The following is a 26,933-nucleotide window of genomic DNA, read 5'->3' as shown; positions in this document are numbered from 1 at the left end:
AGTTTATCAGTTTGAACATTTAATATCTTGTCTTTGTAGTGTATTCAATTAAATATAGATTGAACATGATTTGCAAATCATTGTATTCTGTTTTTATTTATCTTTAACACAACCTCCCAACTTCATTGGAATTGGGGTTATACATCTCCCGTCTTCTTCATCTGTCTGGGCTACGCAGGCTGGTAAGATGGAAGCCTTAGCTTACAAAGAAAAAAAATCTAATTTGAAATTTCCCAAACACATTTCTTATGGTCTGATGAAACCAAGGTTGAACTTTTTTGCCATAATTCCAAAAGGTTTGTTTTGCACAAACAACAACATTTCCCATCATTCTTTGGTGTTGTTTTTCTTCAGCTGGAACTGGGGCTTTAGTCATTGTGGATGGAATTATAAACAGTTCCAAATAGCAGTCACTGGTAGCACAAACATTCCACGCTTCTGTTCGAAAGTACAAAAAAAAAAAACGTTAGGAAAAGGCATCTCGAACATCTGAACAGAGCAGAACTAATCCGAGGCATTTTTACTGACTCCCATTCAACATGAGCTTGAATGTGATTGGTTAAGTCTGAACACACACTGAGGACTGCACACTTGTGAAACCACATTATCCCAGTTGCACACCGCCTGGTACCGGTGCACCGTCATGGCCACGATCATGTAGGTGGACGAGAACATGCCCAGAACCTGCAGGTACTTCACCAGGCGGCAGACCAGGTCCGGCCCAACGAACCCGTCCGTGATTTTACTTCCCCTCTCTAAAGGGTTGTTTCTTTTTTCCCCCCATTGAATGATTTAGGTCACATTCATGGTGGAAAAACATTCGAAATGATTTCTCTTGGTCTCATTTTTTATATGACCAAAACCTGGCCTTTCAACAGGGGTGTGTAGACTTTTTATATCCCTTGTATCCATCTGTCTGTATCGAGCATCAGTATTTTTATGGATATACTGCATGTATTTGTCTGTCTAGCGACTGTATCTTTCTATTATGTTAAACATAAACCCAGTAAACTTAAAATATGAAACCGACTGTACAACAGTATGAAATGCTTAAGTGTACTGCAAGAGATGCTTCCCGCATACAGTACTCACTGTATGTCATCAGTTATAAGTTAAATGTGTAATCCGCACAAAACTGGTTGCTGTGCCAAAATAGGAAAATGAAGTTGAATTCGTTGCTGCTGTTAATAATAATGTTCCTTTATCAAATGAAGAGCACGAATGGAAGCTCCACCCATGTTTCAGAGTCACATAAACCAGTGGCGCACGCACACTTGATGATTCCAACCTGCGCTCACTCACACTCTGCACCTCTGACTTTGGAAGTGGTGCAAAGTAGCTACAATTCCACTTGCACACAGCGGACAGCAAATTCAGTGGACTTTCAGAATATTTGCATGCGAGCTGAGCTTTTTTGTTTGTTTGTTTGTTTGTTTGTTTTGTTTTGTCACATACCTCCACGTCTGGCCGAGAGGATGTCAGCGGGAATCAACGACAGCGAGCAGGCGGAGCCGAGAGACGAGACCCTGGCCAGGGTGGAGATCACTCTGCTGGGCATCATCTTCTTCAGCGCCGCCGTCCTGAACGGCGTCCTGGTCCTGGTCCTGTGGCGGCAGCGCAAGCACGTGAGCCGGATGCGCGTCTTCGTCTTCCACCTGGCCCTGGCCGACCTAGTGGTCACTTTCTTCCAGGTGTGCCCGCAGCTCATGTGGGACATCACGGACAGGTTCGTTGGGCCGGACCTGGTCTGCCGCCTGGTGAAGTACCTGCAGGTTCTGGGCATGTTCTCGTCCACCTACATGATCGTGGCCATGACGGTGGACCGGTACCAGGCGGTGTGCAACCCCATGGTCAAGTTCCAGCGGACGCAGCGGCGCGTGAACGCGGCCGTGTGCGCGGCGTGGGGGGTGTCCCTGGTGGGCAGCCTGCCCCAAGTGTTCATCTTCTCCCAGGTGGAGGTGGCGCCCGGCGTGTTCGACTGCTGGGCCAAGTTCGTCCAGCCGTGGGGGCTCAAGACCTACATCACGTGGACCACCGCGGTCATCTTCGTGGTGCCCGTCATCACGCTCGTCTTCTGCCAAGTGCGCATCTGCAGGGCCATCCAACAGAACCTGCACCGGAAGGCGCAGCGCGGCGTGGCCGGCGCGCTGCCCCGCAGAGCCAACGGCGTGGCCGGCATGTCCAAAGCCAGAGTGAAGACCCTCAAGATGACCGTGGTCATTGTGCTGGCCTACGTGGTGTGCTGGTCCCCCTTCTTCACCGTCCAACTGTGGTCCGCGTGGGACACCGACGCACCCAAAGAAAGTAAGAGTAACTCTATCAACATAAAATCAAATTAAATCAATTAATACCTTTATAAACACACTGTGTGTGAGTGTGTGTGTGTGTGTAGACTTCGATGACCACATGAATTCAACTGGGCAAAAGTTTAGTGCAGACCGATACACAGAATGTGCATGTTTTGCCAGGGGTGTATTTCTGTGGGTAATACGGCTTTCTCTCACATACAGGCACATTCCCAAAATATGCATGTTTGGGATGTCAAACCCATTTCCCCCGCGGGCCACGTCCCTAGTGACGTTATGACTGTGAAAAGCTACCCCATCATATTATTACACATACAATTGATTATTTTATACACATTGTTGCAACAAAGTCGATTTGAAATCAGAAGTCATGGAAAATTGTGGCATGGAAACATTTTAGTGTACACTGTTAACGAATTTATGTGCTGGAATTTGGGTGAAAATAAATGTTTGTAAACCCCGTTAAAGTGAAGAAAATTGCAATTTATGTACCGATTTTCTGCCAGAATGAAAAAACAAAATCAATTTAACAAGAAAAATAAAGTAGACACTTGATTTGTTGTAGTGGGCTATATAAAATGATATGGCAGCCAGATCTGGCCCCCGGGCCTTGAGTTTGACACCCACGCTCTACCTTGTGAATGTGAATGCTTTTTTTTTGTGGATATTGTATGGGCCCTGTGATTGACTGGCGACCAGTCAAGGGTGGATTCCGTCTGAAGTCAGCTGGGATAGGCTCCAGCTCACCTGCAAACCCTGAATAGGGTAAGAGGTATAGAAAATAGATCAATAAATGCACCAAATGCTCCACACCCCAAAATATCACTGTACTGCATGTTAATACGTGCATCTCGAGTATTCTAAATGTATAGTTGATTAGCATGATCCAGAATTCTTTAGAACGGTGCTAAGGATTTTCCTCAAAATTATTGAATCAGATCGTTATCTATCATTTCAATAATTAGAACATGTAACACTGCTTCTTATTTCCAGCAAACATATAACTGTTCAACAAGAAGAAAACTCAAACTGTGGCCAAACACATTAGAGATTAGAATTTTGGATACAACGTCCTTGTCATTAGATTGTGCAGGTTCACCTAATGTTGTGACCTGTTGTCATTGCAGGTGCCACCTTCACCATCCTGATGTTGCTGGCCAGTCTCAACAGCTGCGCCAACCCCCTCATCTACCTCCTCTTCAGCGGTCCGCTTCCTCTGAGGCTCCTAAAGCCAGTTTGCCAGCGGCGCTCCTTCACCAAGGACTCCACGCACGATGAGGTCAGCACCTTCTACACCAGTTTTAAAAATCTCACAAATGACAATTGAAGGAAGGGTGGAGGGGGCAGGCGGTGAGGTGAGGCAGGCGGTGTTGACGCCTGCTGCGTGCCGTACAGATCCTAATCCTCCAGGGTCTCTAGACTGGAAAGATATCATTTGTCAGTGACACAAGATATGTTAAATATGGCAGAAGTGTGTTCCAGATGCAGGATGTTGGACAATAACAAACCCAAGAAGAGGGGGACTGTGTCTGAGTGAGGTGCCAGAAAAAAGAAAAAGTCTACATAAGAGTAATGTTCCATTCCATTGTGTTGGTGTCACTTGAGTAGTAGAACATTGACCAGACAACTGCACAATGAAGAACCGATACAGTGGTCCCTTGAGATTCAAGAAACACTCGTATCTTAAATAATCTTTCCCAATTGAAATGAATGGAAACGCTAATAATCCATTCTAGCCTGCCCCCCCCAAAAAACAACAAAACTGTTTGTAATGTGCTTTCTAATAAGAAAAATAGCACTCCATAATATTGCACTATAATAAAAACATTGAACGTAAAGTATTAAACACTGCATCGACAAAAATTCATTGCGTCTCCTTCTGTTGTGCAACCTGGCCAACCGGGTGCAGTTCAATACAGTCATACGGAAACAAACGAAGAGTATCGCAACTACAATAGGTGACTCAGTAAGCTGCAGTAATAGTTGGTGGAGTATTGTTAAATTGTCTGTCTACATGTGTTGCTTCACAGTTTGCGTTCAAATATCCATTGCTTTAAGTGTTACAACACTGTCATATAAATGCTATTCGTTAGACCGACTATGGTGTTTTGCAATGTTTGCTAGCATTAAGCAAAGCGGATTTATGGATAAATTATGTGGTTGTATTAGATACACAAAGTGTAATTGTCTGTTTTATGTTTAGTTTGACAGTAAATTTCAACTGAGAGTGGCATTAAACGTCGAGAAGCCTCTTTTTTAAAGACTTGTTCACTATCTGCCAAACCTGTTGTGAAGTAAGTTTGAGCTCACTGCCACCATACAGTGTTGTCAAATTTTTGCTTGCAATTCAATGCAAAAAAAAAAAAAAATCATCCGAACAACTGCTCTTATCTTGAAATATTTCTAAGTAGAGTCACTTGTATCTCAAGGCACCACTGTCCTGTGCATTTATTCCAAGACACAGTCAATCAAGCATGAGTACCATTATCGAGAAGCTGCATTTTTGAGTACTTGATTATTGAACCTATTACATGTAGTGTCTCATGAGAGGTGGGCTTAGGTAGCCCTAAGCATGATTTATTTTATATTTAATACAGAACAGCGATTAAACTATGAAATTAGCATGAATGAATAAAATGCTCTCATAAACCTTATAATGTTGGTTTTGGAGTCCTTTCTTTGTATGACTGTCACCAGGGTTTGAGAGAGTCCACAATTTTATGATTATTTCAGTCACTAAATTACAAGTACACAAGGCCTCAACAGCCATTTTGTTATTCGTGTACATTTTGATCATCTAGTCTGAGCAATGCAGCTACAGTGGATATAAAAAGTCGACACACTCTGTTCAAATGCCAAGTTTTTGTGATACAGACAATTATGGCCAAGATAAATCATCAAAAGATTCACCATTAAATGTGACCTATGACCTATACAAAACAACAGATTTGAAAAAAAAATATTTTCGAGGGAATGTGGCTGCTCAGAATTAACTAATCACTTTCAAACACGGTAAACTGTAGTCAGCACACACCTGCCACAATTTGAAGTGCCTCTTAGTGATCCCAAATAAAGTTCAGCTGTTCTCGTTGGCCTTTCTTGATATTTCTTTGCTTTCTAGCAGATGCCTGAAGGTTTTGTGGTAACACTGAGTGGTATAAGGAGCTATTCATAATTCCTTCCACCCGATCTAAGGTCCCAGTTCCAGCTAAGATTAAAGCATTACTTAAATCGATGCTGTGACACACGACCAACCAGTTTTATAGAGCATGGGACTTCACTGGAGGGAAACACAAGCACTTGAACCAAACAAGACAGCTTTGGTATGTCAAGCAAAGAGAAATGTGCATGTGCTGCGTGTCCAGAACTCTGTATTAAACCTCACTCGGCTCCAAATGCTCCTCTTGGATGTCATCTGGGAGGCCCAGTGGGCTGCATGTGTCACCCTAGCCGCAGGGATGCGTCAGACCCTCACTGCGCCCATAAGTGAACCACCTGGTTCCTCCCCCATGTGGTTCCTCTCTCTGCACAATGTACAGTCTAACACCGCACACTAATGCAAGCCATAACACCCCATAGCTTTATACTTCTGTCCCAAATCAAATGAGTCGAGTTGCACCTCCAAAGCCGAACGCCACTGAGGTTGTACAAGTTGGGAGTTTAATTCAGGTGACCATCAAAGAACTAACTCTACACACACACACACACACACACACACACACACACAAACGAATGTGCAGTGTGTTAAGGGAAGAAGAACTTTAAGAGAGGAAGAAAATACCTTGGAAATTATGTGAAGCAGACTGATATCAAAAGACGGCAGCTTCACCATATGCATCGCGAGCTCAGTTAAGGTAGTGTTTGATTTGTTTTTACATTCAGATTCAGACTTATTAAACTTTATGTATTCCCGCAGGGAAAAGTTACAATTTCACATTACATTTTACAGTGTTAATAAAGATTTTATGTCTGCGACAGTTTGATTATTTCCTATGGGAAAAATAGCTTTAAAATGCATCCTGAAACAGATTGTTCGACCATAGAGGTTCTACTCTTACACTGACTTAAAAAACAAAACAAAAAACGTTTTCTACATTTTGTAGTTTTTGGGACAAACACACCAATATGTGCCATAAGTGCATTATATGTCAATGTTGTTATATGGGCGGCACGGTGGACGACTGGTTAGAGCGTCAGCCTCACAGTTCTGAGGACCGGGGTTCAATCCCTGGCCCCGCTTGTGTGGAGTTTGCATGTTCGCCCCGTGCCTGCGTGGGTTTTCTCCGGGCACTCCGGTTTCCTCCCATATCCCAAAAACATGCATGAATTGGAGACTCTAAATTGCCCGTAGGTGTGAATGTGAGTGCGAATGGTTGTTTGTTTGTATGTGCCCTGCGATTGGCTGGCAACTAGTTCAGGGTGTACCCCGCCTCCTGCCCGATGATAGCTGGGATAGGCTCCAGCACGCCCGCAACCCTAGTGAGGAGAAGTGGCTCGGAAAATGGATGGATGGATGGATGGATGTTGTTATATGAGAACATAATCTCTAGTTTTAACACATTTAAATTATTGTACATAACTTGGCTAGCAACAGACAAGGATATCAGTTTACTGCTTAAATACAAATGACTAGCCAGCCTAATCGTTTAAAGACATAACTGGCAACATAGTAGCCACAGACAGCAGATGGTGCAGCTACTATACTGTACAAAGCGTGTAAATACAGTAGCTAGCATTTTCTAGCTCTGGTTCTTTCCATTTTAGGAATAGAGGAGATGTTCACACATCTGTGGGTCATTCTTCACGCGTTTTGTTTTGGAGGCTAGTCATTGAACATCATAGTCCATTATGCAGTGATAACGATGTCACAGTGTGACATGATGACTTTTTGCAATGTGAAATAGCTTTCGTTTGGGTTATGTGCTTCATTGAGACTAATGCCACTGATATTCTACAGACTACACAATATCAAGTTAATCTGTCAGGACAGCTGGGCATAAACTGCGAGTTAAAAAAAGGAGTTCAATTATTCCTCACTGTGATATGATCATTTGGTGCATTTGGCTCACTGACAGAATTGAGGGCGGTCCCTCTTTTGTTTCAACATCTTAGACCGTCACAACAGTTAAAAAAAACTAAAACGGGTGGTGACACTCAATTTTCTAATTCTCTGGTTAATTTTTAAACACAGATCCAAAAGCAGTCAATGGATGCCAACAAAATATTCACGTTCTAAGCCATGGCGCATATTGCAATCAGTGCAATTTTAATTAAGATAATGTATTACCATGAACCAGCATCTTGCAGCACATTTTGTCAATGCCGAAAACAGCAGCTTTACAACCTTAAAAGAACCCAATCAAAGCACAGACTTAGAAATGACATCATTTTGCCATTTGTACATTTCTTGCTTGAGGAGAAAAACGATTCAACAGCTGTAACATTCTAAATGATGGTTAAATACTCCTCTCCCACTTAGTCGAAATTAACCTTTAAAAGGGTTGTTACGACCATTAGAGCATAAAGCACCCTCCATTCACAAAAAGGTCCTCACATAAGTAGTCCATTATAGTCATCACCAACTTATCTGCATACAAAAATACAACCCATAAAGTCAGCTTGAGCGTATTCAAGCAAACATTGACTATGACAGGCATCAATAAAGCAACAACAAAAACCAAATAAATTTTTTTTTTTAAATAATAATTAAAAAAAAAAAAAAAAAAACGCTCTCTCAATGAGATTTATGATTCTTTTTGCGCAGTACAACCGATTCTAGTGTCTGAAGCAGACTGGCTGTTCAAGCTTCAACCCCCCCCCCCCCCCGCCACGTGGAGGACAAGAGCTGGAGGGCCAAAGCGTGACACACTCATTTTGCTTTTCAGTCAGAGTGCCTTTAAACAGCTGGACAGAGGCGCACACAACGGAGCTACACGCTCAAAGGAGCACGAATGGAAGCATGTATCTTTTGTCTTCACGAGTGCATCCATATATATAAATATATATATATAAAGAAGCTTCAAGAACAATCGACCTTCCTCCTATAGCATATGCTGCTCAAGTACCATGTAAAGGTTGGATGACCTTTCCGCTAATATGATGGATTTACTGCCAAGGGTGACAGCTTGTGATGTAGTGATTATTTGGAGGCAACACAACCAGACAGGACTCAGTTTTTACATGACGAGGAAAAAAGGTCAGATGTCACAGGCAGAAGAGGCGAGAGCTGTCCCGCCCGTCGTCGCCCTCGCTGGGGGGAATACGGGGGAGCATGGCCGAGCGAGTCAGACCCCAGAAACGAGGTGGAGACAAGTCCTTCTTGGTGGCCGTGAACTTCCAACCCATGTGAGAGCCACAGGTTCGGCACTGGGCGATTGTCCAAGCGTACCTGAGCAGAAGAGGTGTACTGCATTCAGAAGTCATCCATACATAGGTTTTATTCCACCCTTTATCCTGTTCAGGATCACAGGTGAGCTGGAGCGCTGGAGCCAATCCCAGCTGATAAGAGGCGGGGTACACCTTGGACTGGTGACCAGTCAATTACAGGGCACACAGCAATTCATACCTAGCGTGCCCTAAAAAATGATGTGAATCCTACCTGATTTCAGATTTTTTTTGCTTGCATATTTAATCACACTTGAATGTTTCAGCTCATCACACCAATTTTATTATCTCACAAAGACAATCCAATTAAATATAAAACATAGTTTATAACTGACTTTATTGACAAAAAATATAAATAATATATATAAAATATTCCCCCCTTTATAAATAGAATTATTTTTTGAAATATTGTTGTCACATATAGCATGCGCATTTTATACTGCCTATTCAAGTCAGGAATTAGCACCCTTGTCTCTGGGTGGCTGTTGCCCATAAATGACAGGGACACGAAATGGGGAGAAGTCACTCTGCCAATATCCCAACGTTGGAGATATTAGCAGAGACAGAATGGCGCCTTTGTTAGTGGTGAATGTTTATTCCGTCTTAATTTGCTTAATCTTTGGTGCTTTCAGGCATGTTCTTGATTGTGTTGGAAACCAGAGTTAACAGAGAGGTCATTACTGCCATTAGCAAGCATGCAAGCGTAGCCGGCAACATTGCAAACTCCACACAAAAAGGCCCCAAACTGGAATTGAACCATGGACCTTTAGCTGTGAGCTCACCATGCTCAGGAAGCACAAGTTAGATCATGGACCACAGTATCTAACTGTAAGATGGCAAACAGAACTGAACTACATGGCGGAAAGGCAGCTTTTGTGACAGGGAGCCAGCGGCACACTGTGGCAAAACTTCAACATTTTAGTACGATACAGGAGAACAATTTGATTACATGGGATAAATAACAGAGTACCTTGTGTACAGTTAGTGTATGGATTAGAGTATTTGTATGCACTGAAAACATTGATCGACAGCAAAGGTTGTTTGGGTTCCTTGAAAGGCACTATACAAATCCAAGCTTCTGTATTATCATTATTATTAGTAGTAGTAGAACAGTACATGCTGTGAATGTAAACTGATTTGCAGACGGGCAGATCATGTGGCTTTATACCGGATAATAGCGTGTCGCTACTTGAAGTTATGTCATAGAAAAAAGCAAGATGACACTTCTGAGTCATACAAAAGTTTTCGTATTGAACTTGTCACAGCGGGGTGTGGGAGCTACGAGCGAGTTACCCTGGAAACCAGCTATGGAGCGTGGACGGCCTGCCGACCAGGTTGAGGTTGTTAGCCTTGTAGACAGTCAGAGTCTCGTGGACGTAACCGTGTGGATTGACATAGGCAGCCATGGGGCCGTACAGCGACAAGCTGGAGGATGATATAGACACACAATCGGGTGGAGAAAACAATCGCTGTATGAAAGAACAATTACAAACTGAGACCTCAGACACCTAAAATTTTTGTTTTCTTTCCGTGTTCCAGTAAGAAAGCAACAAATTCCAGTAACACTTAATAACTCCAAAAATGTATCTTTGGTATCCCATTTAAAACAATTTTTTGTTTTTTTTTAAAAAACAACAACAAAAACATCAATTTGATGGCCCAATGTCCAGAACTGCCCCTCCATCTCATTTCATGTAACCTGCAAAAGTTTTCTACATTTCTTCCATGACCACTGTTCAAAAATACTTCCATCCATCCATCCATCCCGCTTCTTCTCACTCAGGGAGCGGGTGTGCTGGACCCTATCCCAGCTAATTTTGAGCGAGTGGGCTACACCCATCCTAAATATGATAATCATCAAATGGAGGGGTAATTATGAAATATGATGGGGTGATTATTGGGTAAAATATTCGGTAAAAGACAGGATCTCTAACTATCTCATGCTCTGGCCACACACCAAGTGCATAAACAAACACAGCACAGCTCAGCTTCTGGCTAGCACACGTCGTGGCTAGCGTTAAGCTTTTGGCAGAATGTCAGTCTTTGAAATGCCATCACGCGAATGTGAATAGCAGCAGTGCAGCAGAAAAAAAAAAGAAGTAGTGCGGGTAACTTCCAGCTGCATTTAAATAGCTTCTCCCAGGCTCTTCAAGTGGAGCCAAACAAATAACGAATGCCATTTTAAGTGTGTTTCTAGTATAATAATTTACACTGTTGATACTGTTGATACAAAACATCTATCAAATGCATAACCAGTCAATGAATGCAATTATTTTAGATGGATATAAGTTCAAGCAGTTCGGCTCCAGTGTGTGTCTGGACAGTTTTAAGAGTGTTACACAAATGAAGCGTCATGTCACTGTTACATAAGGTTGGGCCATGTTATGATGTAACTTCAGCTTCCTGGGAAAGTAATAACTTCTGATGTCATTGTAATTTAGCTGATTACAGCCATAAAGGTTGGCTATCCAGAAGTGACAAAGAATTACACTTCAGTATTGTTCAAACTGACCATTAGCAGATATTAATTAGAAATGACCCAATCTGCAAAGTGCGGTTCCAATGTCGACAGCGAGGTCTTCATCACATAATGACTGTGTGGAAAATTATGTTGCAAAAATATGTTCAATGCCAATAACATTAATATAGTATTTATAAAATATTGTTCTAAGAACATTGGTGTACCTTAACACTTATAACAACCAACTAATTGGTTTCTTTTCTGCAGTATGTCTTTGTATATATTTTCCACCAAATGAATGATGGTTTCCATCTTTTAGTAGGTAAGGATATACAGCTTAGCCTTAGCATAGAACTGATGACCATCACGTTAAGGCCAGAAAAGTCCAGCATTATTCTGCAATTGTACTTCTTCCAAATTATTATTATTATTACTATTGTTTAATATGTACATTCACTGGTTTGGCTTCTTTGTTAGTCAACAAACACAATTTAGCACTGTCGCCTAAAAGTAAGTATTACCTCACAACGGAGAAAAAAATGTTTTTAATAGGTCTACCTTAAAGGAAGAGATAGCAATTTAAAAAAAACAAAAACAAACAAACTTTGTAACACTTGTTAAAACTGTCAGCCTGACTTGATAGAAGATGAAAATGAATGAAATGATCAGTGAAAAAAAACAAAAAACAGCCATCTCTGGCACCATCTTGTACCTCTATAACTTAAGAAACCACCATGCTCGAGGAAAAACAACCAAAGATAGAAGGCTTGACTGAAGAGGTGTCAATCATTTGTTGCTACAAAATATAAAACTTGAAACCCCAAAATAACATTTGGTGTTATAGTAACACACCATTACACGTGAGGGCCATCAGAGACTTGAGTTGAGTTGGTGGGGGTGATTAGGGAAGTGAGGCTACATACAACCCCAATTCCAATGAAGTTGGGACGTTGTGTTAAACATAAATAAAAACAGAATGCAATGCTTTGCAATTCATGTTCACCCTATATTTAATTGAATACACTACAAAGACAAGATATTAAATGTTCAAACTGATAAACTTGATTGTTTTTAGCAAATAATCATTAACTTGAATTTTATGGCTGCAACACGTTCCAAAAAAGCTGGGACAGGTGGCAAAAAAGACTGAGAAAGTTGAGGATTGCTCATTTACCACTGTGTTACGTCACCTTTTCTTTTAACAACATTCAATAAACGTTTGGGAACTGAGGACACTAATTGTTGAAGCTTTGCAGGTGGAATTCTTTCCCATTCTTGCTGTTCAACAGTCCGGGGTCTCCGTTGTCGTATTTTACGCTTCATAATGCGCCATACATTTTCAATGGGGGACAGGTCTGGACTGCAGGCAGGCCAGTCTAGTACCCGCACTCTTTTACTACGAAGCCACGCTGTTGTAACACATGCTGAATGTGGTTTGGCATTGTCTTGCTGAAATAATCATTGCATTCTGTATTTATTCATGTTTAACACAACGTCCCAACTTCTTTGGAATTGGGGTTGTACAACAGCTAACCGTTTCAAAACTGCTAACTCCCCTTTATGTGCTACTTTTGATATAATGAATTAATAAAAATGACTTCCAGGGGGAGGTCTTATTCTCTGGTACATTTAGCTCAACTTATGACTTTGGCTGATGAATAACATCTTTTGAAATATGATCAAATAAATGTTATGCTCTGCTGTAAAACACAATTGAGAGACTTTAATAAAATGTCAAGCACATACATGTTGCCTTACCTGAAGATCTCTTTTTTGGTGGTGATTTCAGTGTCTTGGCACTGCTTACAGCATAGTGATGTGCACTGAGGAAACAGAATAATCATTCAAAGGAAATAGAATAGAATAGATCATTAAAAAAAAGATATAGCAATCTTCCACAGGACTTTCAATAGGTACACTTGCACACGTTGTCATCTAAGAAGTATGGGGGGGAAAAGTATCATATGTTCATATGGGAAAATAAGTAAAGGGAGTATAAGAGGGTTTTTTAGGTCTTGTGCATCACACACCTCCAATAGAATAGCGGTGAAAGTGAGCATAATATGTTCCCATTAAGGCTGCTTATTATCATTTATCACACAGTAACAAAATCTGTAGTAACTGACTGGCTGACACATTCGGGAAGTACTTTTGTTATTGCTTCAGTTGGCCAGTGGCAACAACAATTTTTTTTTTTTTTTAATGTAACAGCTTCAATTGACATTGATCTGTGCAAACAATGAACTGCAGCTCCAAACATAAATTACAGAAATGTATAATTTATGCAATGACCAGATATATTAAAATTTAAAATACAAAAATCACGGTGCACCAAAAGTAGTATGAATCACAACGTAGCCCTAAAAGGTAACAGCGGATCTACTGAAATCCTTGCGTGGCTCAAAAAAAAACAAAAAAACGCTGCAAGCACTGACACACACACATAGACAAAGCAGGACAACAAAGCTGTCATTTCCATAATCTAGATCCTGTAACACTAAAAACAAAAATTTTTAAGGATTTAAAGGAGGAATATTATGAAAATAAACTTTTTGATTGTTCGATTACAAAATGTCAGGTCTCTGGAGTGCCTGCCCACAAGTGTGAAATTAATACGCCAGTGGTGGTTTTGTGCAAGTTCTATTCATTTGCAGTCTGGACGCTGAGGGGTGAACATCTGCTTTGCTGGAGGGGGTATCAGAGTCTCCAAAAGTCTCAAATAGCATCATAAAAGCTGTAAGATTTGCTGCTCACTGCTTTAATTTTAAAATTGCCGCTCGAGGGGTTGGAAAATTTGCTACCACAAAGTCGATAAGTTAGCATTACAAAATAGCCGCTTGCGTGATCGCTGTGCCCTTTTTTTCTGGCCAGGTCGTCATAGTAACAAAAGCCATAATTGTCATTTGCATGAGAACAAACCAAGGAAGAATGTCAAAAACACTTTTATTCTGACAACAGAGAACTGTTTTAAATTGTGACAGAATTGTCCCATTGTCTCCTTTAAGAAACATCACCAGCTGTTTTTCTGTGTACGCTATGCTCTAAGTAAATGCAAATTATAAATAGAGCAGAACAGCAATCAAAATTTGTTAAAAGTCAAATATATCAAACCGAATCGTGCATCTGATACACGGGTCTTGGTCTGCAAAGACTGTCTCATGGAAGCATACAACAAGTGCTATTGATATTACAATATATTTGACTGATTATTTATTCTGTCACAAATTTATTTTCATTATGTATTATACTGATTATAATCACTCAAGGGAAAATTCAATTTACACTCTGCTATATACAGCCCCCTCCAAAAGTATTGGAATGGCAAGGTCAATTCCTTGGTTTTTATACTGAAGACATTTGGGTTTCAGATCAAAAGGTGAAAATGAGACAAAAGCTCAGAATTCCAGCTTTTATTTTATGGTATTTACATCTAGATGTGTTAAACATGTACATGTTTACATGTACATGTTTAACATCAAACTACACGCAATAAAATTATCAAACACAGAAGCAGATGGCATCTGTGGCATTTTTCGTTTAGTGCGGGTTGGGTAAGTTTGGATTTTTATTTCTTAAATACGAGGACTCAACTAGACTGAGTATTTTATTTGAAATTAAGCATCAACCAAGTGTAAAATGCTTTTTGTAACATGCAGAAATAAAATTCAGTATTTTCTGCAGCAGTTCGTTGATTTCATAAATGCAACATAGTTTTTTGTACATAGCATACAGGTTTTATATATACATGATGTCAAAATGGGTTGTGGCTCCAAGTGCTTTCTTTTCATTGGGAGGCGTTCCCAAATGGCTCTGAGTAGAAAAGGTTGCCGACCCCTGGCTTAAACATTAGATAGTGCTTGATTTTGGCTTTGGGTTTCACCTTTGAAAACTGCATTTACTGTTAAGCAAACATAAAGACCAGAGAGCTGTCTATGGGAGAAAAGCAAACCATTTTGAACCCAAGAGGAGAGAGAAAATCGATCAGAGCTAGTGTACAAACATTGGGCATAGCCAGTACAACAATTTGGAATGTCCTGAAAAAGAAAGAAACTACTGGTGTACTGAGCAACAGACATCGAACAGGTCGTCCAAGGGTATCAACAGCACTTGATGACAGAAACATTGTGAGAGCTGTGAAGAAACACCCAAAGACAACAGTCAATGACATCACTGCCAACCTCCACAGAGCAGGGGTGAAGGTATCACAATCCACTATTTGAAGAAGACTTCGAGAGAAGAAATATACAGGCCACACCACCTGATGCAAACCACTCATCAGCAAAAAGAATCAGAAGGCCAGATTGGCCTTATTTTACAAAGAAGTACACAGATGAGCCACAAAAGTTTTGGAACAAAGTTTTTTGGACTGATGAGACCAAGATTAACCTCTAACAAAGTGATGGAAAGGCCAAAGTATGGAGAAAGAACAGATCTACTTATGATCCAAAACACACAAGCTTTTCTGTGAAGCAAGGATGGAGGTAATGTCATGGCTGCTTCTGGAACGGGCTCACTAGTCTTTATTGATGATGTAACTCATGATGGTAGCAACAGAATGAATTCTGACGTCTACAAAACCATTTTGTATGGCAATTTACAGAAAAATATATCCAAACTAATCGAGAGAAGCTTTTTCATGCAACAAGACAATGACCCAAAACACAGTGGAAGGTCTGATGAAAGAAACTGAAACTGAACTGCAGAAGCTGCAAGAACTGAAAGAGGCTGCATTAAAGGCCTGGAAAACCATTTAAAATGAAGGATGCAACAGTATGGTGAAGTCAATGGGTTACAGACTTGATGCAGTTATTGCAAGTAACCGTTATGCCACCAAGTATTAAATATTATTCACTTTAACTTTATTTAATAATGTATTTTCCAATACTTTTGCTCACTTGAAAAGTGGGTGGCTTCAAAGAAAAGTTGCTCTGTCCTGAGTTGTTTTTAACACATCTAGATGTAAATATGAAATAAAAGCTGGAATTCTCAACTTTTGTCTCATATTCATCTTTTGATCTGAAACCCAAATCGAAGGAATTGACCTCGCTGTTCCAATAGCTTTCGAGGGGACTGTATATTTGTGGTAAAACACCACACATAGAACAAAATCGCACACATTCACTACATCCGCGCCATTGTTAATTTACAAGACCAGATATTGCAATATATAAAGTAGTTTTTTTTGTTTTGTTTTTTTTATACCCGATCCATGATGTCCAGCTCACAGCGAAGCCTCTGAATGGCACTGCCGATCTTCAGAAGCTGGAGCCTGAGCGAGTCGTCTATGGGCAGACAGGCGGCAACTCTGTAGGAAAAGTCTTGACAGTAACCAGACAGGAGGAGAGGAGGGAGGATAGGGAAGAAGGAAGGAGAACACACAGAACACAAACAAAGAGGCAGATTCCATGCGTGTACGTGTCTGTCATCGTTGTGCAATAAACAGAGCTGGGACTGACCTACGGCGTTTGTAGGGAGAGAGTCATCCTTCAGATTCTCATCCCACTCGTGGAGTTGCTTCTTCACTCGGTTCATGAGCGACTCCTGCAGGCAGGGAGATCACAAGGTTTACATTCACATTAGAATTGCTGATATTGGCTTGAAAATTTACTGTTAGGCTCTTACAGAGTCGTAGAGGGCATAGACCCACGGTGGCCAGGGGGTCAAACTGGCACAGTAAAACTTTCTCTAAGATAAACAAAAGATGGCGATTATGTTAAAAAAAGATCAGAGCAAAAGTAAGCATACATCCACCTTCACTGTATTGTACAAATAGATAAAGTTAGACTGTTGTGTAAGATAACAGGACATGACACAAAAATTAATTAATATTGTTAATGCGATGGGAGACTTTCTTGCTGAATGTGCAGAATTCTTGTTTCAATACCAGGGTCATATGTAGAAGATTAATGCTACATAAAAGAGTTACTATAATGGGGATGTATTTAAGCTTCCAATAGTTGACGTTTTTTTTACACAGTAAACTACTCTGAACAAAAATATAAACATCACTCTTGTTTTGCTCTCATTTTTCATGAGCTGAACTCAAAGATCTAAGAGTTTTTATAGGCCTATTTCTCTCAAATATTGTTCACGAATCTGTCTAAATCTGTGTTACTGAGCATGTCTCCGTTTCCGAGATAATCCGTTCACCTAACAGGTGTGGCATATGAAGATGTTGATTAGACAGAATCATTACTGCACATATGTGCCTTAGGATGCCCACAATAGAAGGCTACTCTAAAATTGGCAGTTTTATTGTATTGGGGGTTGTCAGAGAACCACTGTGACCATCATTTGCCTCACATAGTGCAACACATCTCCTTAGCATAGACGTAATCAAAAATGTTGATTGTGTCCTGTGGTATGTTGGTCCATTCCTCTTCAATTGCTGTGCAAGGTTGCTGGATATTGGCAGGAACTGGAACACGCTGTTGCATATGCTGATCACGAGAATACCAAATATAATGAAAGGGGGGACATGTCGGGTGAGCATGCTGGTCATGCAAGAACCGGGATGTTCTCAGCTTCCAGCAGGAACATTCAATTCAAGGGCAACAGCTCTGCTCCACATTCCTGCAGTCCGCATGCCAATTGCACACTTGCTCAAAACTGTATAAAAAAACTGATAAAACTGCACATTTTACAGCGTCCACAGCTGAGATGGATGGATTATCTCAGCAAAGAAGAGGTGCTTGCTGACACACAGATTTAGACAGATTTGTGAACAATATTTGAGAGAAATGGGACTTTTGTATAGATAGAAAGTCTTACATCTTTGAGTTAAGGTCATGAAAAATGGGAGCATGCGTTTATATTTTTGTTCAATATAGTTTAGACTATCAACAGTGCGTCTGCTGGTAGTGCGCTCCAGATAACTGACAAAGCAAAATTGATTTTCCTAACAATATAGTGTCAAATAGTTGATGAAATTGCACTGGAATATTTGAGGTCAAACAAAATCCACTCCGGGGTGTAGGTCAATCACCAGTTTGTTTGAATTTAGGACTAATGTGGCCATCGGGATTTTTAATTTATTTTGAATTCATCCATTCTGAGGTCAAATACAAATTATAAAACATTCATTAACTGTAAAGGCAATGTTTGGACTAAGTAATAATTTGCAAAAAGAAGTGAAGAATACACAGAAGGATAAGTCTCTTCACGTTTAACAGTAAACTGAGCTAACTTTGCAGCATACTTTCTGTTCTACTTTTATTATTGATGTTCCGTTGGCCATATTGCACTGAGCAGCCATGACAGAGAAACCTTGACTTCGGGTTCTATGGTCACACTTTCTACATGATCAGATTTTTTCATTATCCCTTCTGTAAAAAACACAGAAATGCTAAAGATAAAGCGTGCTTAAGTGTATACATAATGGTACATACATACATATTGGTGGGTCCAACTCTTGTATTTTTTATGTGTGTGGAATATTTGCCCTCTTAGAATTTTGGTTGAACTGAATTTTATGACTGCCAGGGCGTCCGACATTTTGAAGGTTTCTTGACTGGGTAATTAAAGTACATCAAATGTAAATTTTACCTTTTGGTAGCTATTCCACCAGCATTCCGCCTGCTTGCAGCTCTGAGTTGGGGGCTTGGAGGAAGGGTGCACAACGAGCCTGGAGAGTGGAGTTAGCTGAACAGCAGATACAGGATCAGGAAGGATTCGTTCTGGAAGGATTTGGACTTTGGCCTGTCGAATCCTGGAAAAAAACAACACCACCACAATGATAGACTGTACACAATAATAAAAGGTTTCACTTTTGACGCAAAAAAGGTACATGAAGAAAGATTGTGCATTATGGAAACAAGTTCATTATGCTTTATGAAAATATCATCTCAGTCTGATTGCATATCAGCTAATTTCATTCAAGAAAAGCTTTGTAGTGGAATGACAGCTTTCATGTCACCCTCACTGGAGCCACTTGGCGTACAAAAAAAAAGGTTAACAGGATAACTTGGTACCAGGTCATTTGTGAGCATTAGAGGCGCCATTAGCAAACAGCGGAAATGTGTCTTTATGAGCAGTGAGCTTCACTTCCTTCCTTAAACGTTTGGACTGAGGGTAGACATCGTGACTACGACATAGAAGAGGGTTATTTTTCCTCATAGACGCCGTTGTAGTATGCAGCGTATAAGATATATTTCTACGCTGCTGCCTGCAGGACATTTCCCCTGCAACGCCGGCTGGGCAACTTGCTCGTAATTCCTTACATGCGCATCAGGAAGCAAGGAGGAGAAGTAAAAGAAAGCCATTGCAAAAGTTAAAGTGATACAAAAAGTGCTACTAACCTTTACAGAAATCTTTTTAAGCAACATGATACCTAATATGTGTCATTACATAAGACAAAACATATTGCGCGCATCCTCAAGAGTAAATGCAGGTGAGAAATTACTTAAAAGCTGACTACAAGACTTCTGTATTACAGTGTGTCTGTCCTCTAGGTGTTAATTGTTATAGTAGAATTTCAGATTTGCAAATCCTCACCAGTGATTATAATTGCATGCACAAATCATTATTTAACAGTTCGTTGATACTACCTACGTGGGCTGCGGGTGTCAATTACACAGAGTACAAGGATGATTCCTGCAATTAATTATTAAGCTTTACTCATGCTTATGTATGTTATAGAAATATAATGGAACACGCGCTAAGGTTTCAATTTCATTTCAAACAGACGTTCCCATTGGAATGTTTGCAAAACGATACTGACACCTATCGGTGTTTATTTTGCTGGCATTAGTGTACAGTGGAAAATCTATTTAACGGACTAATTTGAGAGGCTGTTATTTGTTTGTTAATTTGAAGTACTTTTTTCCGTGGCTTGAAAACACACAGCACCAGTATTTAAAAATATATTGTAAATAAATGTAAATAAAGTCTATAGAGTGGCTGAAATAAGTATTTAACATGTCACCATTTTTCCTCAGTAAATATACTTCCAAAAGGTGCTACTGACATGAAAATTTCACCAAATGTTGGGAACAACCCAAGTAATCCATACATACAAATAAGATCAGAAATGAAGTTGTGTGTTATAATGTGAAATGGCACAAGGAAAAAGTATATAACACACCAACTGGTATTTATTTAATATTTTGAACAAAAGCCTTTGCTTGCAATGACAGCTTCAAAACGCCTCTTGTATGGAGAAACTAGTCACGCCCATTGCTCTGGTGCAATTTTCGCCCATTCCTCCACACAAGCTAGCAGTCTTCAAATCTTGAAGGTTGGGCTACTTTAATGGACCTTGAGTTTCAGTTATTTTCCATAGATTTTCGATTGGATTCAAGTCAGGTGACTAGCAGCTTTATTTTTTTCCTTTAAAACCAATTGAGAGTTTCCTTGGCAGTATGTTTTGGATCATTATCCAGATGAAATGTCCACCCTCGTTTCATTTTCCTCATCCTCGTAGATGACAGCAAATTTTTGTCAAGAATGTCTCGGTACATTTGTCCATTCGTCCTTCCTTCAATAATGTGAAGTACCATTTGCTGTAAAGCGGCTCCACACCATCATGTTCCCACCTCCGAACTTCACTGCTGGTATGGTGTTTTTAGGGTGATGTGCAGCGCCATTTCTCCTCCAAGCGTGGTGCGCATTATGGCATCCAAAGACTTAATTTTGCTCTCATCAGACCAGACGATATTCTCCCAGTATTTAACTGGCTTCGCCAAAGGTTGTTCCGCAAACTTTAAACAAGCTTTGACATGCTTTTTTTCAGCAATGGGGTCTTGCGTGCATATAGGCCATGGCGGCGGAGTACATTACTCACTGTTAACCTAGTGGCAACAGTACCTTGCTAATTCCAGGTCATTTTGAAGCTCTCCTTGTCTCTTGGACAACTCTTATGATTTTTCTTTCCACTCCTCTGGCAGAAATCTTGCGAGAAGCACCTGATCGAGGCAAATTCATGGTGGTATGGTTAGGGTTTTATGGCCCCAACCGTGCTCACTGGAACATTCAGAAGCTTAGATATGCGCCTGTAACCAATACCATCATTATGTTTTGTAGCAATTACTTTGCAATGGTCTTGAGACAGCTCAGTGCTCTTACCCATCATGAGATGTGTCTTGACTCACACCTTGGCAATGAGACCTTTTTGTACACCATCAATCAGGACTGAACCAGCTGATATTCATTTCCACTGACACTGGGCTGGATTGCTGTTTGATTATTGATACATTTTAGGTGTTGTCTTGGCTTTCCATGCCCTTTTGCACCCCCCGTTCTTCATGTGTCCAATACTTTTTCTCTGTCATTTGACATTATTACACACGTTAATAAAGCTGGGACAGGTGGCAAAAAAGGCTGGGAAAGTTGAGGAATGCTCATCAAACATCTGTTTGGAACATCCCACAGGTGATCAGGCTAATTGGGAACAGGTGGGTGCCATGATTGGGTATAAAAGGAGCTTCCCTGAATTGTCGTCACAATTCACACATTCATAGGCAAAGATGGGGCGAGGTTCACATCTTTGTGAACAAGTGCGTGAGAAAACAGTCCAACAGTTTAAGGACAATGTTCGTCAACGTACAATTGCAAGGAATTTAGGGATTTCATCATCTACGGTCCTCAATATCATCAAAAGGTTCAGAGAATCTGCCGAGGAACCAAAACCTTTCCTCTATTACAAATAAGCTCAAACTTTAGCTCTTGGTCAACACTGGTACTTTGCTGTGACGGCGTCGAAAGAAAGATCGAAAGAAAGAAAGAAAGAACAAAATACAGGCAAAGAAAAAAGCAAAAAACACTTTAGGTGCCATGTAATAAATGATGGTGGTTCATTTCTGATGAATATTTTTTCCAGAAATTTATGATTGAACTCCATTTCTACATGGATAAGAATATAAGTTCTAATTTTTATAATTAGATAGATTTTTTGGTTCATGATTTATGAGATAATTCCAACATACCCATCTGCTTGAGTTCTTATTTCATGGACTTTGAATCTCTGTCTGCCCACAGCTTTCACTTTGACGGTCTCAATGCCGTACTCCTGCTCCTCCCGGTATGCGTAGATTTCTGCTGTAGTTCCGAACTCTGCGTCTGGCTCGCCTGCATCACTGCAAGAATCAATATACAATACTGTACTAGTGTGAACTCAAGCAAATGGCACGCACCTTTGCAAGAAAATGCAATGCCTGGTGTCCCTGAGGCAAGTGTCTTTTCATATTGTTCTCATCAACAGCCCGCAATGCCAGGTTTGTCAGTCAGTATGTCATTGTAGTTAAACTCTAGCATAAAAGAAAATTAAATCACACGACTGTATCCATGTCCACGGTCTTCAGCCCCAGCCTCTGCCGCCACCACACCGTTTCTGGAGAAGGAGCTCTCGAGTTGCTTACCCAGTTGCCCTGTATGGAGCTACAGCTACTTTGCGGCCACAAATGACTATTTTCTAGCCACAAATGAGCATTTTGTGCACATGTTATACAGTGCCGTGAAAAAGTATTGGCCATCTTCTTAAATTCTTATATTTTTGCATAGTTTTCCCACTTTGTTTAAGATCATAAAACAGAGGTAAATATCAGAGAAATTAACTTAAAATGCTGTTTTGACATGATTTAATTTATTAAGGAATAAACATTTTCTAAGTTACCTGGCCTTGTGTGAAAAAGTAATTAGCCCCCTTGTTAAATCATGAATTAATTGTGGCTAATGACAATTTTTGGTTAATTTTCACTGATCACACCCAAGCCTGATTACCTTCAGGCCTGTTCAATCAAGAAATCACAAACAGAATCTGTCCCGACAAAATCAAAATCAATCAATTAAAAAAATTGCAGCAAAATGACACGATTCAAAGAAACTCCAGAACAGTTGAGAAATAAAGTAATTGACAGTCTGGAAAGGGTTACAAAAGCCATTTCTAAAGCTTTAGGATTCCAGCAAACCATAGGGAGAGCAGTTATCCTCACATGGAGAAAACATGGAACAGTGGTGAACCTTCCCAGGAGTGGCTGGCCTACAAAGATTACCTCAAGAAAACAGCAATGACTCATCCGGAAGGCCATAAAGGAATTCAGGACAACTTCTAAAGAACTGCAGGCCTCCCTTGCCTCAGTTAAGGTCAATGTTCCTGACACAGCAATAAAAAATAGATTGATGAAAAATGGCATTCATGGCAGAGTTCAAAGGCGAAAACCACTGCTGACAAAAAGAAGATATAGGCTTGTCTTACTTTTGTGTAAAAAATTTTTAAAAAGCTGAATGATTCCCAAGACAAATATACATATAGCATTTCAGAAAGAGAACATCATACCAACAGTCAAACATAGTGGTGGTAGTGTCTTAGGTGGTAGTCTTAGGCTGATTTTCCCCTTCAGGACCTGGACAACTTGCTGTGATTGATGAAACCATGAATTCTGCTCTTTAACAGAAAATCCTGAAGGAGAATGTTCAGCCATCAGTTTGTGACCTCAAGCTGAAGCACACTTGGGTTCTGCAGTAGGATAACGATAAAAAAACCAGCAAGTCAACTTCTGAACGCATTAAAAAAAAAAATGACGGTTTTGGAGTGGCCTTGTCAAAGTCCAGACTTGAATCCAATTGAAATGCAGAGGCATAACCTTATAAAGGCCGTTCGTGCTCGAAAACCCTACATTTTTGCTGAATTCAAACAATTCTGCAAGGAAGTGGGCTAAAATATCTCCACAGAGATGTGAAAGACTCATTGTCAGTTATAGAAAACTCTTGATTTCAGTTGTTGCTGCTGAGGATGGCCCAATCAGTTATTAAGTTTAGGGGGTCATTACGTTTTCCACACAGGGCCAGGTAACTAGTATTTTTTTTCCCTTCATAAATGAAATCATCCTTTAAAAACAGCATTTGATATTCACTTGGGTTATATTTGTCTGATATGTACATTTGTTTGATGATCTTAAAGTGGGGAAACTATGCAAAAATATAAGAATTTGAGAAGGGAGCCAATACTTTTCAACGGCACTGTATCTATATTGTGGCCACAATAAAAAAAATAATAATAATAATAATTTTCCCCAGGACATGTATGGGGCTCTGTAAACATTATTTCCTGAACAGTGTAAAAAGCCAGCAGCAGGCAGAGCAGGAACACACTACACACTAGTCACTCATAGTAGTTTCTGGTATGAGCGTTATGAACGGCTACACAGGACGACATTTCTGGCGGGCGGCGACTATGCACTCCCCTTCAAAATAATGAATGCTAAGTGAAATGGTTTTCTATTGGAATCATAGCATGTAAATCATTAGTGTTGAATTTAAAATTAGCGCCCCTTGTGGAGACATTATAAGGTGTCTTCAAGGATTTTGCTAATAAACGTGTAGAGGTTATTAACGATCATAAATTGCTTTTTTCTGTGCTTTTCCGCTGCAAATTAATTGACATTACATCAAATTAAGAGTAAGTTAGTATTCTTAGAAAATGCTGGTGGTACTGCGTAGATCTACTGAAAGTTTAACAGTAAAAGTACTCAATGTACATTTGAATGGGTCCTATTTTACTGTTTATTTGTGCTCTTCCTGTATTGGCGTCGTTGAATTTATAGCATTTAACAACATGTTCTTTTACATGCTAATCCATGCATGTTCTACATCAAAATTATACTGTATTGGGAATCAGCAATATTGTGGAGCAACTCCTGTGATTGAAAATTCTCACAATGCAAGATTCATTCGTTCATTCATTCATCTTCCATTCTGCTTCTCCTCACTCGGGTCGCGGGCATGCTGGAGCCTATCCCAGCTATCTTCGGGCGAGGGACAGGATACATCCTGATCTGGTCGCCAGCCAATCGCAGGGCACATGTAAACAAACAACCATTCGCACTCACATTCACACCTACAGGCAATTTAGAGTCTTCAATGTTGCATGTTTTGGGGGATGTGGGAGGACACTGTAGTACCCGGAGAAAACCCACGCAGGTACGGGGACAACATGCAAACTCCACACGGCAGGGCCGGGATTTGAACCCCCGTCCTCAGAAATGAGGCGGCTATGCTAACCAGTCTGTGTGTGTGTGTGTGTGTGGTGGGTTTTAAATTTGAATACCTGCCAGGTAAAGACCTCTGCACAGACCTGTGTAGGAGCACGATGGCCATGTACCTGTGTGCGAGCACAGCAAAGGTTCGATCCCTCTGTATAACGCTCCTCATCATGCTGACCTCCTGCGGCCTGAAGAGCTGCAGGGGCAGGGTCTGTCCAGGCACCAGCATCACAGCAGTGTGTGGCAGCACAGGGATGGTCTGACAACTGTCATCGTCGTGGACGGTGCGGCCGTGAAACTCCTCCATGTCCGAGCCCAGGTACTGTTAACACGAGACAGTGTTGAAGCCAAACAAGTGTTGTTGAAAAAAAAAAAAAAGTTAAGGGGGGAAAAAAACAAGCTGTTTGGTGACTCACAGCGTGTGAAGTGGGTAGACTGGGGTCGAACGTGATAATGCTTGGCTTCGTTGCCTCCTCATTGTCTCGGTCTTCAGTCTCCATGTCATATTCCTCCTCCTCTTCCTCTTCCTCGTTGCCTGTTATTGCAGAGCAAGAAATGAAAGTCGCTGAAGAGGAACATTATTGCGAGGAGAGATAAAAGCAGCTGAAGAGGCTGCGTTTAGACTGAATATGGAATTATGTTACTGCGATAAAAAGAGCCAAGCTGTTAGCTGGATACAATTTCCTCCCGGGAGAAGACGAGCAGAGAATCCCTTGAGCCGGCGAGTTGTCCGCTTACCTGGAAAGAGCTGGAGCTGGTTGCCCATGTTATCGTTAACGTTGTCTTCGTCTCCACCCCTGTCGTCAGCCATATCCTTGTGTTTACAATGCAACTCTTCATCTATGGTGTGATGTTTAGTCACGCAGCAGCGCACGGGCTCACGAGCGCCCCCGTTCGAGATGGCCGAGGATACAGTGAACAAAATTTATATTGGGGTGTCCAAACCTTTACGACTGAGGGCCATTGCCACATACTTGGTGTTAATGAAACATGCTAAAAACCAATTCGATGTGCTTTAAGTCAACATATGCTTAAGTTAAACATATTTAAAGAAAAAAATAGTCTAAATGCCCTTTTGGTGTTATGGATGACAAAACAAAAAGTTATTAGTGCATATTTAAAAAAAAAAAAAAAGTTGGCAATACGTATACATCAAAACATTTTTAAACAGTGTGATTTCCTCTAATAAAATGAACACAAAAGAAACGTTCGGTTTTTTTTTTAAATTGAAAAACTAGTGCCATCTTCCAAGAGTTTCTCATAACCTTCTGATGAAACAAGCCAGTTTGAAAACCCCTTATATGCAACACACACATTTAGGTACTCTTTGCAAAATCTGGTCACTTATGCGCTACATATTCCAAATATATCCATTTGTATTTCCCAGTATAACAGTTAAGTCAGTTTTCTCTTCAAACTTGTGGCTTTGATGACATTAAGGATGTTAAAATTGACATTTAAAACATGAGCTGGAGGCTGCAATTGCTCAACACTCAAAATGTGATGTTACTGCTGATCAGTTTAGTTGACACCCTAAGAAATTGACTTTCAGCTCACCACTCTTGTGCATTGCATAAACACAGCTCTTATGGCTTATTTAACAGAGGTAACCAGCACTATTCATCAAGTTTCACACTGCAACTGCAGCCACAAGCTCAAGCATTACCTTTTTAGAAGATTAATATTTAATCGCTTAATATTGGTCACAGCCTGACTTAATCATGTTTAGACTTCCACATTTGACAAGCCGTGAGTTGATATAGCTATAAACCATTCAATCGTACCTGAGTCACCCAATTAAAAGAC

At 40.5% G+C, this 26,933-nt stretch overlaps 2 protein-coding genes and 1 long non-coding RNA gene across 6 annotated transcripts; 1 reads left to right on the top strand and 2 right to left on the bottom strand.

The window, feature by feature from the left end:
* Positions 1–1,163: 1,163 nt before the first annotated feature.
* avpr2b.1 (arginine vasopressin receptor 2b, tandem duplicate, 1) lies at positions 1,164–5,334 on the top strand. 2 transcript variants are annotated; one of them, XM_061784618.1, is made up of 3 exons: positions 1,164–1,625; positions 1,692–2,304; positions 3,434–5,334. In XM_061784618.1, exons 1-3 carry the CDS (start codon positions 1,194–1,196, stop codon positions 3,631–3,633), a joined length of 1,245 nt encoding a protein of 414 aa, XP_061640602.1. In that variant the 5' UTR covers positions 1,164–1,193; the 3' UTR covers positions 3,634–5,334. The 2 variants fall into 2 exon arrangements, with proteins under 2 accessions (XP_061640602.1, XP_061640601.1); XM_061784617.1 differs by having other exon boundaries at positions 1,167–2,304; positions 3,434–5,333.
* On the bottom strand, positions 2,134–3,520 carry LOC133483418 (uncharacterized). The gene is made up of 3 exons (XR_009790108.1): positions 3,406–3,520; positions 2,941–3,062; positions 2,134–2,267 (listed from the first exon to the last, which is right to left on the bottom strand). It is a non-coding gene; the product is annotated as an uncharacterized LOC133483418 (long non-coding RNA).
* A 2,217-nt stretch (positions 5,335–7,551) lies between the features above and the next one.
* On the bottom strand, positions 7,552–26,006 carry crbn (cereblon). Of its 3 annotated transcripts, XM_061784614.1 has the most exons (11): positions 25,866–26,006; positions 25,544–25,662; positions 25,247–25,449; positions 22,074–22,223; positions 18,697–18,859; positions 16,774–16,836; positions 16,608–16,692; positions 16,354–16,469; positions 12,910–12,974; positions 9,984–10,115; positions 7,552–8,694 (listed from the first exon to the last, which is right to left on the bottom strand). In XM_061784614.1, the coding sequence occupies exons 1-11, from the start codon at positions 25,936–25,938 to the stop codon at positions 8,511–8,513; spliced, it is 1,353 nt and encodes a 450-aa protein (XP_061640598.1). In that variant the 5' UTR covers positions 25,939–26,006; the 3' UTR covers positions 7,552–8,510. The 3 variants fall into 3 exon arrangements, with proteins under 3 accessions (XP_061640598.1, XP_061640600.1, XP_061640599.1); XM_061784616.1 differs by lacking the exon at positions 9,984–10,115; XM_061784615.1 differs by lacking the exon at positions 16,774–16,836.
* Positions 26,007–26,933: the final 927 nt, after the last annotated feature.

The sequence above is a fragment of the Phyllopteryx taeniolatus genome, chromosome 9, assembly GCF_024500385.1.
Source record: "Phyllopteryx taeniolatus isolate TA_2022b chromosome 9, UOR_Ptae_1.2, whole genome shotgun sequence".
In the NCBI taxonomy this organism is placed as follows: Eukaryota; Metazoa; Chordata; class Actinopteri; order Syngnathiformes; family Syngnathidae; genus Phyllopteryx; species Phyllopteryx taeniolatus.
Note: the sequence above shows the minus strand (reverse complement) of the source record. Positions and strands in the feature narration are given on the sequence as shown.